General features: G+C 40.3%; 1 protein-coding gene across 1 annotated transcript in view; it reads left to right on the forward strand.

Moving 5' to 3' along the window:
* Positions 1 to 13,399, forward strand: part of AGBL4 (AGBL carboxypeptidase 4) — a 1,373,421-nt gene that overhangs the window by 762,652 nt on the left and 597,370 nt on the right. Inside the window, exon 6 of the mRNA XM_077825380.1 lies at positions 10,579 to 10,618. Coding sequence (XP_077681506.1) covers positions 10,579 to 10,618 — 40 coding nt within the window. The remainder of the gene's footprint in view (positions 1 to 10,578; positions 10,619 to 13,399) is intronic.

The following is a 13,399-nucleotide window of genomic DNA, read 5'->3' on the forward strand; positions in this document are numbered from 1 at the left end:
TTACAGATTCATTAAAAATTCTTGCTAATGGGCTTGCAATTTCATGTGCCAGTTCCTTTAATATTCTCGGAGGAAGATTATCTGGGCCCCCCGATTTAGTCCCATTAAGCTGTTCGAGTTTGGCTTCTACCTCAGATGTGGTAAAATCTACCTCCATATCCTCATTCCCATTTGTCATCCTATCATTGTCCCTAAGATCCTCATTAGCCTCATTAAAGACTGAGGCAAAGTATTTGTTTAGATATTGGGCCATGCCTAGATTATCCTTGACCTCCACTCCATCCTCAGTGTTTAGCAGTCCCACTTCTTCTTTCTTTGTTTTCTTCTTATTTATATGGCTATGAAACCTTTTACTATTGGTTTTAATTCCCTTTGCAAGGTCCAACTCTACATGGCTTTTGGCCTTTCTCACTTTATCCCTACATGTTCTGACCTCGATAAGGTAGCTTTCCTTGCTGATCCCTTCCATCTTCCACTCCTTGTAGGCTTTCTGCTTTTTCTTCATCACCTCTCTGAGATGCTTGATCTCTTAGGGGGAGTTTTAGAAGCCCCGTCACTTGAGATATTTCATAGAATCATAGAATATCAGGGTTGGAAGGGACCTCAGGAGGTCATCTAGTCCAACCCCCTTGCTCAAAGCAGGACCAATCCCCAATTTTTGCAGGACCAATCCCCAATTTTTGCCCCAGATCCCTAAATGGCCCCCTTAAGGATTGAACTCACAACCCTGGGTTTAGCAGGCCAATGCTCAAACCACTGAGCTATCCCTCCCCCCATAAATTTAAAATGACACTGAACATAACACTAGAAAATGCGCTGTAAGGAACACTCCTACATTGGCAGGAGAAAGGCTGGATGATACGACATATGGAACATTTTCTCTTGCTAACTTCTGTGAGTATAAACCTCTCTAAGGGCCTGCTGTAGCTCCCATTACAGTGAATGGAAAGTCTCCTCTTTCCTTCAAAAAGTGGCAATTGGATCAGGTCCCAGTTCCCTTTGTATTTTTTCTCTGCACTCGCTCGTGCGCTGTCCATTGTTGAGGTACTCTATGAAGTTGATTAATATGTCATTTAGTCCCTTAGTACTACAAACCCTGCTGCTGCATCTGATCAGGATGTATATGGATGGTCTGCCATGGCTCTGCTTGGCACAGCACCCAGCCTGCATGTTGTAAGGTGCAGGACCATAGCCACAGATATTGAGAACTTGTTCACATTTCTTTGCCTGCTGTATGGTTCTCTCTCGTGCTTAGAGAGATCTGTGTTATAACTGTTGTTTTTATTGCTAATATGTCAATGAAAACTCAGATGCCCCATGTTATTGAGAGTGCTCTGTCTATATATATGTAAATAGTTAATAGAAAAGGTGCTGGGAGATGGCACTTGAGAACATGTAGCCTGGTTCTTAAGTTTTGTAGGACCAATAAAAGTTCTTGTGTGCCCTGCAAATGGCTTTTTTTGTGCAGCTCTTTAAATCAGCTTTTCAATCAGTCACGGCAGAAAGCTGTGCATTAGCACAGATCTTGTAGGGGGCCTTAATAACAATGTTGGCAGCACACCACAATTTTGCTTTTCTCATCTGCATTTATTATTAGTCCCTTTAGGACCCCTGATATGGCTAAATGCCATAGAGATGTCTGCAGAAAACGTAGAGGCTCTTTCCATTTATCTTCAGTTTGCAATAAAATTTCCATTTTTTTTTATAGATTTGGAACATGGCAGGATCCCAAGAAGCAAGGAGGAGCCTGTTAATAAATATATAGATGCCTAATTCCTGTGTTCTTGAGGCAAATACTTTCCAGGAAAAAATTGTTCCGGTTAATTGTTTGGCAAAGGTTCTAGAAAATAAGAAAAGTGAATCTAACACCAACACTTTAGTGAAAAAAATACTCAGGTGCCAGATATTAAATTGAAATGGAAAGATTACTAAAGTAGTTTAATGGCTCAGTACTGTCTTTTATCATTTGGTCTTGGTTTTGATTCTAAACCAGAATTGAATTACCAAGTATTGCAAAGATCAAATATCTACAGAAGTCACTGTTAAAATGGTTTCAGATGCTCATTATAGCTCTTAATATGAGTGATAACATATCCAAACCACTTTATAAATGTTCCCACACACCTATATTATCAATAATTGATTCCAGGTAGTAGGCTACAGCAGATGCAATTTACTAAGATCCCAGCCAAGTGTCAACAAGATGACTGGTTCATTTTATCATGATACAATGAAATATTAGCAGCTAATAATAAAGGAAGCAGAAAGTGTGAGCTCTTACTTCATTGTATGAACAAAAGCCTGTGGTTTCGGAATGGAATCATAATGTGATTTTTTAAAAAAAAAAAACACACCCTAAAATGGTCAGTTTATCCAGTTTAAAAGGATTTGAATTAGTACACTTTTTGATCACTCTTTAACTCCAAATTCTGCACTTTGAAGAGAAGGAATATACAAGCAAGAAAACCTCACTTGTGAAACTAGACAGAACTTTATTGCAATAAGATGGAAATAGTCAGTGTAATGTTTTTTCCTGGTAGTCTTCATCTTTGGGCATGGCTCTCCTTTATTTACGACCTCTTCAAAACATTGATGTTCCCTGAACCCTCTTTCAGCTGGACTGTCCAACAGCTTTTGCAAGTTACCCTACAAGCTCCCAGCAGTTCTCATAGGTAAACTTCATAACTAGAGCTGGGTGGCATTTTTTTGAATAAAAGTATTTTTAATAAAAAATTGTCTTTAAAATTATTTTTTAACAATTTGTTTCATTTCTTTTTTAATATTTAAATTTAAAACATTATCAAAATATTATAAAAGTGGTTATAAGTTTGTTGTTGTGGTTCACAGAAAAGAGATCCCTGGTAAACAAGAAAATGTCAATAACAATTTCAATACGCATTTTGATGAAACAAATTTCACTAAAAAATCTAAAAATCCTCCAAGTGGGTCCGCTTCGCACCATGTGAAATGGAAACAACTTCAAAATGTCACGTTCCACTGTTGTTTGGCTTTTGGGGGAGGGGTGTTTGGGGTTTTTTTGTTTTCATTTTCTGACCAGTTGTATTAATGACATTTCCACCCTCTTAGTACAGTGCTGGGTTCTATGTTTGGTGGCATCAATATACAAACACTGCTACCTCAACTCTTCTTCTAGTTGACAGTGTACGATTTTGTATCCCTGTTTCTGGGGGAACAAAAGTAGCTCAGGAGAAGGCTCCATGACCATCGATACTGGTCTTCCTTCAGTGTCATATCAATTAAATATATAACATACCTAATATCTTTATCTTTCCACCTTCTCGGTACATGTAACAGTTTTGTAGCATCTAAAAGTTGGCTTTACAAAGTACGGTATACAAACGTAACAGAGATGCTGCTCTGAGACTTGTATTAAATATAACTCAGTCTGTCCATTCTGTTCTTTGTAGGTTCTTATACCACCCTTAATAGCTGAGTGCCCTGCATTTAGCGACACGATTATCATTTGCCATGTGTGTTTTGCTCGCTCTTGCTTATCCTCTCCCCTGTGCAAGAATTAGGTGTGTAGTGGAGTGTTTTAGTTATGTAGGGTTTTGTTTTATGTGTAGATGTTAGAGAAGGCAGGTTGAAGAAGTGCATGTTGCACACTGAGCAGAAGATGACGAGGTTTGTGATGGTCCCTATGAGTATCTTGTGTGCCATCTGAACAGTACCTCTTGTTCTGCTTGGACTGTCTGTCCTGAATTTTGATCTTTTTGACTGGTTAAAACTTTTGGCTTTATGAGATACTACCCTGCAACAATTTACAAACGCACTAACTTGGCCACTCATTAGACTAAGAAAAGAATATTGAAATTTTAGGCCCCAATCCTGCAAACACTTAAGCACATGCTCAACTTCATGCAGGTGAATAGACATGCTGGCAGTTTAAATGGGACGATTCACATGTGCCAAGTTGAGCACGCACTCTGTTGGTCAAATCAAGCCCTTTCTTTGCAAAAAGTTCAAGGATGGTACAAAAATAGCCGCATGGTTCTGCAAAGCCTCTGAAATAATGAAAGAATGCACTTGATTTCAGTTTGCACTTTCTCAAATGTATAGTAAATTGAAGATAATCAAGAGAGACTCCCATTCAGGTCAAATAAAAATCAGATGGAAGAGGTCAGTAGGAGAGCCTGAGCAAGGTGAAATATAGTTAGGTAGATGAAACTCCCTTAATTGTTGCTTTGAGAGCCAGTGGAGTATGGGGATGGGAGCGAGTGGTTGTTGTGCCTGAGCCTTGCTGGAGGGAGGCATTGTGTCTTCAGAATGCTCAGGCAGGCAGTAGGGGTCATTAGGGAACTCAAACTCAGCAGTGCCACCTACTGTACTGTTTTTAAAGCTTGTGCTGCCCTTAGCCCCGGACTCTGAGCGTTAGATGGCGATCAGAGGAGTGGGTTCATTCTAGACCCCTGCTCCACCCAGAGATGTCTCCTGCAGGCCAGTAAGCATCACAAACAAAGCTAGGGAATCTCAGATGGTGCAGAGCTAGTGTATTTGCCTCTATGTCACCAGCATCTCCTGCTTAGTGGTCACGTTGGATGTCAGGGACAGGAAGATGGTGTTCTGAGCTAGAAGGGGGAAGAGTCATGGGGGCCTTTTGGCTCATGGCTGGCCCAGGATGGCAGGAGTGAAAAGGTGGCTTTGAATTACCTTTCTTAGTCACTCTCTTCAGCTGTGCTAAGTGTAAGCTTGGCGCCACTAAGGTTCTGGCCAATGAAATCTAGATCCATTTGGAATTGGGTACAATTAGGTTCATTTCTATATATAAAGAAAATTCTCAATTGCTAAAGAAGCAATACAGTTTGTCCCATGGGACATCTTTGCATCTGGCGTCTTTTTTCTAATTTGAAGACAAGAGAGTCAAAGCTTGCACAGTACGTTTCACATCTTTGTATAGGAGGTTGGACAATTTGCGAACAACTTGCAGATAATCTAAATTTAAAGTAATTTGTGAATTTACACAAAAATTATTTCTTTGAAATTTCCCAATTTAATTTGGGAGCAAATTAAATGAAACCGCAAACATGTAAAATGGCATCAGTGTGAAGGAAGAAAAGAAATTTCGCAGAAAGTGAGCTACTAGAAGAAATGTTAGGAAACCGCCTGGTGGAAGATATAGACTCTACATTACCAAGAAGTGTAATGGTCTTCTAAGCTTAGTAATGGTCTTCCAAGTTTAGTAATGGAAGCTCTATAGCTGGATATATCCAAATGGCTAGATATAGTCATAAATGTCTGTGAAGCAGGGACCATTCTGTACTTTTCAAGGGATTAGACTGGCTCACAAACCAGGTCTTTTCAACTCGTTCTCTGAAGTAGAATTTATTCTTGATGCCTCATAGATTAACGTTCATTAAATGAATTAATGCTTAATTTATTAACGATTTGCCTTCCATGTGTTTAAATATGATGTATTACTCTTTATCAATGTTTATTGCATTTATTAATGATTTATGTTAATGTTATGCAAGTTAATGTGATTAATTGATAGAATTCAGGGCCAGATGCCCTGCAAGGTCTGTGCCTCTGAACAGCACCAAAGGTAGAAAAATCCACAATATGGGAAGCTGCTGTGGTTCAAATTGGCCACAATCTCCCCTTGGCCCTGGGGCCTGTGGGGAACCAGCATGGTCAAAATAGCGGTTTGTGTTCTTTCAGGATGGGCAAGATTAGAGCAGTGAAGGATGTGCTGACTCAGTACCACCTCTGAGGGACTCTTATCAGGCTGATAAAGACTCTAACAGATGCCCTCCATGAGTGGAATTACTGGCAGCAGGGGTGTGGGGAAGGGAATTCCTCCAGTACCTGGGCCCTGGGTGGTGCATTTGCACATCCCAGTGCTAGAGGGGAGTGAGTCTGGCCCCACAGCTGCGATGATTCTGTTGTGATTATTGAATTATTGTTTGAGAAATTTGGAAAATCCCTTGTTAATTCAGTTGCTTTTAGAATTACTTATATATTAAATAATGAATTTAAAATATTAAACATTAAAAATATTAACTTTTTCTTTTGGGTTACTAGTTTGATAACATCAAGCTGGACCATGGGAGGGTGGAGTTGCAGAGGGCCTGGCCTCTGAAATCTGGAAATGCAGCAAAAGTTTGGGGCCACGCTTGCATCTGCAGGGGATGATTTTCTGTATGTTCCACAAGCACAGTTTAGGAACACATTTTGTCTCCTTTCCTTGGAGATATATATGAAGACTAGATATATATGAAAACTTACACTTTAGAGCAAATTCTGGGTATCCCAGCTAGAGGCCCTGAGAGGAGAGGGCAGAGGGAGCCCATTCAGAGTCCCTATACCAGCACAGGCAGCCTATGTAGTGCTGCGGCATGTAGTCCTTAGCCAAGAGCCTGGCTGCTGAATCTCAAATCTTTTGGAGCAGTTAGTTGCTAGAAGTGAAATGTCAGTGCATTATCCCACTGGTTCACTGGAAGTCAGTGGGACTACTCATGCTTAAAAGTAAGCACATGCACAAATGTTTGCAAGATCAGGGCTTAATTTTGTTGCATTCTGGACCAGTCCTCAGCCAATGTTCAGATGGAGGATAACAAATGAGGATCTGGCCTGTGATTATTTTCCACTTTATTGAACCTACCTCATAAGATACTGTTTTCTTGCAAATTGTTATTCTTTTGTGTATTTTATTATTTGCCTGTGTTGCCAAGGGGCTCAAATAAGAAGCAAGGCCCAAATTGTACTAGATGCTATACAAACACTTACGTGCTCTGCAGTTTGCCTTCATTATACTTTGTATAACCTGACCTTCTTCTATTGCCAACTTTTTTCCAATATGGCTGTTTTTACAGATGGTCACAGAATCATAGAACTGGAAGGGACCTTGAGAGTCCAGTTCCCTGCACTCGTGGCAGGACTAATTATCTAGACCATTCCTGAGAGGTGTTTGTCCAACCTGCTCTTAAAAATCTCCAATGATGAAGATTCCACAACCTCCCTAGGCAATTTATTCCAGTGCTTAAACACCCTGACAGTTAGGAAGTTTTTCCTAATGTCCAACCTAAAATGCCCTTGCTGCAATTTAAGCCCATTGCTTCTTGTCCTATCCTCAGAGGTTAAGAAAAACAAATTTTTCTTCCTCCTCCTTGTAACAACCTTTTACATACTTGAAAACTGTTATCATGTCCCCGCTCAGTCTTCTCTTTTCAGACTAAACAAACCCAATTTTTTCAATCTTCCCTCATAGATCATGTTTTCTACACCTTTAATAATGTTTGTTGCTCTTCTCTGGACTCCCTCCAATTTGTCTACTGTCCTTCCTGAAATGTGACACCCAGAACTGGAAACAATACTCCAGTTGAGGCCTAATCAGAGCGGAGTAGAGCGGAAGAATTACTTCTTGTGTCTTGATTACAACACTCCTGCTAATACATCCCAGAAAGATGTTCGCTTTTTTTGCAACAGTGTTACACTGTTGACTCATGTTTAGCTTGTGGTCCACTATGATCCCCAGATCCCTTTCCATAGTACTCCTTCCTAGGTAGTCATTTCCCATTTTGTATGTGTGCAACTGATTGTTCCTTCCTAAGTGGATTACTTTCCATTTGTCCTTATCAAATTTCATCCTATTTACTTCAGATCATTTCTCCAATTTGTCCAGATCATTTTGAATATTAATCCTCTCCTCCAGAGCACGTGCAACCCCTCCCAGCTTGGTATCATCCACAAAACTTTATAAGTGCACTCTCTATGCCATTATCTAAATCATTGATGAAGATATTGAACAAAACCGGACCCAGAACCGATCCCTGTGGGACCCCACTTGTTATGCCCTTCCAGCATGACTGTGAACCACTGATAACTACTCTCTGGGAATGATTTTCCAACCAGTTTTGCACTCACCTTGTAGTAGCTCCATCTAGGTTGCATTTCCCTAGTTTATTTATGAGAAGTTCATACAGGACAGTATCAAAAGCTTTACTAAAATCAAGATATACCACATCTACCACTTCCCCCCATCCACAAGGCTTGTTACCCTGTCAAAGAAAGCTATCAGGTTAGTCTGACACGAATTGTTTATGACAAATCCATGTTGACTGTTACTTATCACCTTATTATCTTCTAGATGTTTGCAAATTGATTGCTTAATTATTTGCTCCATTATCTGTCCGGGTACAGAAGTTAAGCTGACTGGTCTTTAATTCCCTGGGTTGTCCTTATTTCCCTCTTTATAGATGGGCACTACATTTGCCCTTTTCCAGTCATTTTTGTATATGGCTGACCATTCCTTTTCTAACTTGGCTATTTATTGTACATTTTGAGTTCAAATTACATTAAACAAGAATAAGCTATGCTGTTGGCCATGTGGCTGCTAAAACAATTTGCTATTGGCAAATCGTAGCTTCATGGAAATACAGCTTTAGGCCCATAATGTATATCTAATATAACTCACAATCAGAGTATTTTCTTCATATACACTTAGGAACCAATTGTGCCATTTAGACACAGCCTTCCATGGGAGGAGTGAACCCATTGCTACACACCTTCAGATATAGTAGCTTTACTATGATGCTTCCTTTATGTCCACAAAAGATATGGGGAATGCAGACACTGTAGTCCCTGGAAAGCAGTCTACAACTATGCCTGGGACTTAGGGAGGTCACATAAGTCAGGGAAAGGTTCCTTCCCGACTCCCACCACTATCCTGGCACATCAGTTTAAGGACGGAGCACAATCTGAACCTTGGTGTTTATAATAAAGTGACCAAAATAAGTCATATTCCTTGTGCCATACATGGGAATGTATATTCAGAGTTGTCAGTACTAGGAATACAAGTGAAACTGTACCCATCAAAAGCTTTTACACTATTCAAAAGAGTTAAACCACATAAGTAGGCCATAAACACACAACATAAAGAGAATGCTACAGAAGATTACAGCTCTGATGCTACTTCCTGACACCCATGCCACCTGTGGACTCAAATCCAGAGTCTTGTGCAGACAAAGCATCCAATGCATCCAGTTGTCCACTGATATAAATGGGTATACGGCTCAAGGAAGTTCAGTAAAGTTGCACAGACGAACAGCAATGATGAATTGTGCTCATTGACTTCAGTCAGTAGTGTTTTGCCTGCAATTTTGGGCACTCTGAAGGGGAAGGTCTTTAATCAGTGAGACTTTCTGGAGAAGAATATCCACTGTAGGGATCACTGACACATAGTTTCCTCCTCAAGGACTTTCAGCTGTCACCAGAAGAATAGAGAGAGTGTAATGATGTGAATTAGATTAGAAAAGGATCAATAGGCCTGACAATAAATGAAAGTAACACAGACATTATTGAGCAGATTAGGAGAGAGAAATTAAACTGGACAGTGTATACTGTGAAGCCAGCTAGACACACAAATGTTGGCCATAGAGAGTTTTAGAGGAATGACAACTGTTAGAAAGTGCAAGGAAAAAATAGACAATAATAAAATCCACTTGTGAGAAGGAAAGTGTAAACTTGCCTAGCCACCATGGAGGTGGAAAGCCCGATGCAGTAGAAATTTAGGCTGTGCAGAAGCTGAAAAGGATAATATAATAGGAACATAGGAATTTCCATAATGGATCACACTGGTGGTCTGTCCAGGCTAGTATCCTGTCACTGCTGCTACCACCTGTTTCAGAGGCAGGCAGAGAAACTGTGCCGTAAGCAGTGATGGGATTATATGCCTCCAGGGATAGATTCTTCCTAAACCTCACTAGTTAGAGGCTGGCTTATGCCTCAAATCATGAGAGTTTATATCTCTTCCAAAACCCTTGTTTCTTTTTCTAATATTTACTGTTAACTCAGGGTAGTCTTGTTATCCATATAAATGTCTAGAATACTACTAAGCTTTTGGACTCAGTGAAATACTGAGGCAATGAATTCCACGGGCTAATAGTGCATTATGTGAAAAAGTATTTCCTTTCATCAGTTACTAGTTTATTATACTACTAACAATTTTATTTTACACTTTCATTTCACCATTCATCCAAGGCTCCCAGAGCAGTGTTCAAACCATTAAAGCTCAATCATGCCCACTTTACAAATATAGAAACTGAGACTCAAATATTCAAAACCAGATAAGGTGATATGAGTGCCGAAAGCCCATTAAAATGAATGTAAATTGGTCATTCATATCCCTTTAGGTGTCTTTGAAAAATCTCCTCCCAGGGGAATATAACTATTTGTTTAACCGAGTCCAAACTGTGAGGCAGTGACTTAGTCAAGAAGAGAATCGTAGAGTAGCACAGCTTGGTGCCTTGCTCCTTCTCTGTGAAGTCAACGATCCCTTAGATTTGAAGCAGCTAGTTACAAGTATGCATGGACACACACATTTGCACTTTTATCCAAAAGCCCAATTCAGAAATGTAAATAAACCCCCCCTGAAGGGACTGACTAGATTTCTTTCCTTAGTCGGAAGGTACATATGGCTTCCATCCAAAATAGTTGCTCTGAGCCGTGTAACTTGTAATTTATTCCAGTGTAAATGTCAGAACACTTTCTTTGCATGTCTAAGATGACCCACTGAAATTAGTCCCCCTTTAACAATTCCTTTTCTAATTTGCTTTTCAGCAACAACGGCAACTTGACCTCCTGACTATAACCAACCCTGGTGAGTAAGCTTACAAGGCTTGGCTTTTATCTTTTCTTAAAGAGACGGTTGTCTAAATGTCTTTTTCCCCCCTGTCTCTGGCATGCAAAATGAAAAACACTGTTCCCCGGAAAATCTTTCACATAATAACAAGTGACAGCTATATTGTGCTTGGCAAAGCCCCGGGTAGTCATCCATTCACAGAGCTGCCTCTTCAGACCTTTACTCTATGAATTTGAGTGCTGATATTTCTTTAAGCCTCATGGGGTTACAGTTAGTGATATGTCTGCAGGGTAGATGCCCTAGAATTCACAATGGATGTTCATGTATCACAGAAATGTAAGTTTTACTCTTTTCAGTGCTAAATACATTTACAGGTGTAAAGAGTCAGTGGCTTTCAGCGTGCACTGTTGGTGGGAAAATATACAGGTTAATTCTGGAGAACCTTAAAGTACATGAGTTAGGAAATATCTAGGTAAAAATAAAACACTTTCAAAACAGTCTTCTCAATAAAGACTTTTGGTTTTTGTCTGTAAAGGAGAATCCCCCAAATGTGTTGTAGGTTGAATTTCTGGTCACTAGTCATGAAAGTATTTTAATATTTTTGGCATAGTGTTTTTGCGGTTGGGATTGAAATGCAGGCCAGATGAATGAGATTTCTCTTTGATCTAAGCTCTTGTTTGGTTTCTTCAGTAAGACTGGCTCAATTTCTTTTCATTAGCTCTCCTAGAGGTCTACTGTCCACCAGCAACAGAGAAGCACCACACAGAGTTGGTACTAGCTTTGGTAACCAGTATTTTTCTGTCCCTCAGCTCTAAATGCATCTTTATCTTTTTGTCTAGCTTTAACTGGGAATATGTTAACAAAGTGAGCAGGTGTTATGGGAAAGTGGGCAGAATGCGACACATTTTGCTTGGATAACAATTTTGCATCAATAATGGTTCCAACGTTGTAAATGGAGATATCTGTGACATGACTTCTCCTTCACTAACCTTGTTCAAATAGTAATCATTAAAAAAAGGAGAAGAAGAAACACTTTGTTGGTACAGATGTTTGCGGCTACTGGCAATTGCATCGCATTTTTGCATGTTCATTTTTCATACAGTTTGCAATTATGTTAATATATGCTTGGGGCACTTGCTGATAAAAGCAACAATACAGTGAGAAAGAGCAATTGTCACACCACTCTGACTACAAATTCAAGGGCAAATATGACACATTTTTTCCATATTTTGTATCTTCAATGTCTCCTGTTTCTAAAGAAAAAAAAAAGAAAAAAAAATCCCTGAAGGTCGTGATCAGAATAAACACTCAGATCGTGGATAAAGTTACTAAAGTCCGCGCTTTTTTTATAGGAGAAAAGGAGGGTTGGTGGGGGGGAAATCACTTAAATGTGTGACATTTGTTTAAATTGTATTTATGATCCCTTCTTTACTGTGATGACTGATGTAATGTTCACTGGAGCAATAAAAGAGTTGATTAAGTTGAGTTTGTACATAGTTATGATTACAATAAGTATCTAGCACTGCAGATCTTTCAGTTTTGCACAGCAACATAGCAATTAGTTAGAAGGATCAGCATAGGTACATACTAAGACAGTTTCCACTGATTATGTAGGTGGACATGCTGTGTTCCAAAAAAAAGACTTCCTTGCCAGACATTTTTCAAGATGTGCATTTTTTGTATTTTTGTGTGTTGATAGCCGGAGATCATAATCATTGATTTTATAAAGTATTTAAAAATATTGGGCCAAGATTCATGTAGCTTAGAGTTTGGCTGCTAGATAAGTTTGGCCTCATTTTCAAAATGGCTGAGCATCCTCAGGCCAAACTTATTCTGGAGCCTAAAATTTAGATTTTCTAAAGAGTTTAAGGGAGTTAGGCATTCAGCTCCTTTTAGGGTCCTTTGAAAAATCCCAACCTAAATATGGATTTAGGAGTCTAACTTCGGGTCACACAGATTTCAAAATTTTAGCCTTGGAAATTATTTATCTTTAGATATGGTTACTTTTTTATATTTTCATTTTGGAGGACTGTCTTTATGATTTGTTAGCAATGGACTCTTTTTACAGAGACATGATGTGACGAAGTGGGACTGTTCTTAATGATTCCTCTGAATAGTGTGGGAGTGCCTCAGTTTCCCCTGTGCAGTTCTTAAGTATCTAGGTGGTGGGATAAGGGTGTATGATCATTGCAGAGCCCTAGAGGACAGGTGTGTGCAGGGGTCTGGACACAGAGAATGGCTGACACCCTGTTTCCTGGCAGCTGATGGCCTGGGCCCTTCCCCCGTGCCAGGTGAGAGCTAAAGGGTTGGAGAACAAAGGAATCAGGTACCCTACTGGCCCCGGAAAGGGACAAAGCCCAGAGGAGGAGGGGCTGGAGGGAGTTTCAGTTTGGGGCTGGCTGGAGACATGGAGTGAAGGGCAGATGTGGTTGTCTGGCTCACTGCCCCCCAAAATGGACCCAGCTGAGGGGTCCTGTTCTCTGCACCTACAAGCTCTGTGTTAGACCATGTTCCTGTCATCTAATAAACCTCTGTTTTATTGGCTGGCTGAGGTGAAGTTGGGGGGCAGGACCTTCTGGCTTCCCCAGGAGTCCCGCCTGAGCGGACTCTCTGTGGGAAGCGCATGGAGGGGCAGAGGATGCTGAATGCTCCGAGGTCAGACCCAGGAAGGTGGATGCTGTGTGAGCTTTGTGTCCTGAAGACAGGCTGCTCACAGGAAGGCGACTGCCCCAGAGTCCTGACTGGCTTCATGGGGAGCAGTTCCAGAGCATCGCCCAGGGACTCTGTGACACATGATAC

The sequence above is a fragment of the Eretmochelys imbricata genome, chromosome 8 (assembly GCF_965152235.1).
Source record: "Eretmochelys imbricata isolate rEreImb1 chromosome 8, rEreImb1.hap1, whole genome shotgun sequence".
NCBI classification, from domain to species: domain Eukaryota; kingdom Metazoa; phylum Chordata; order Testudines; family Cheloniidae; genus Eretmochelys; species Eretmochelys imbricata.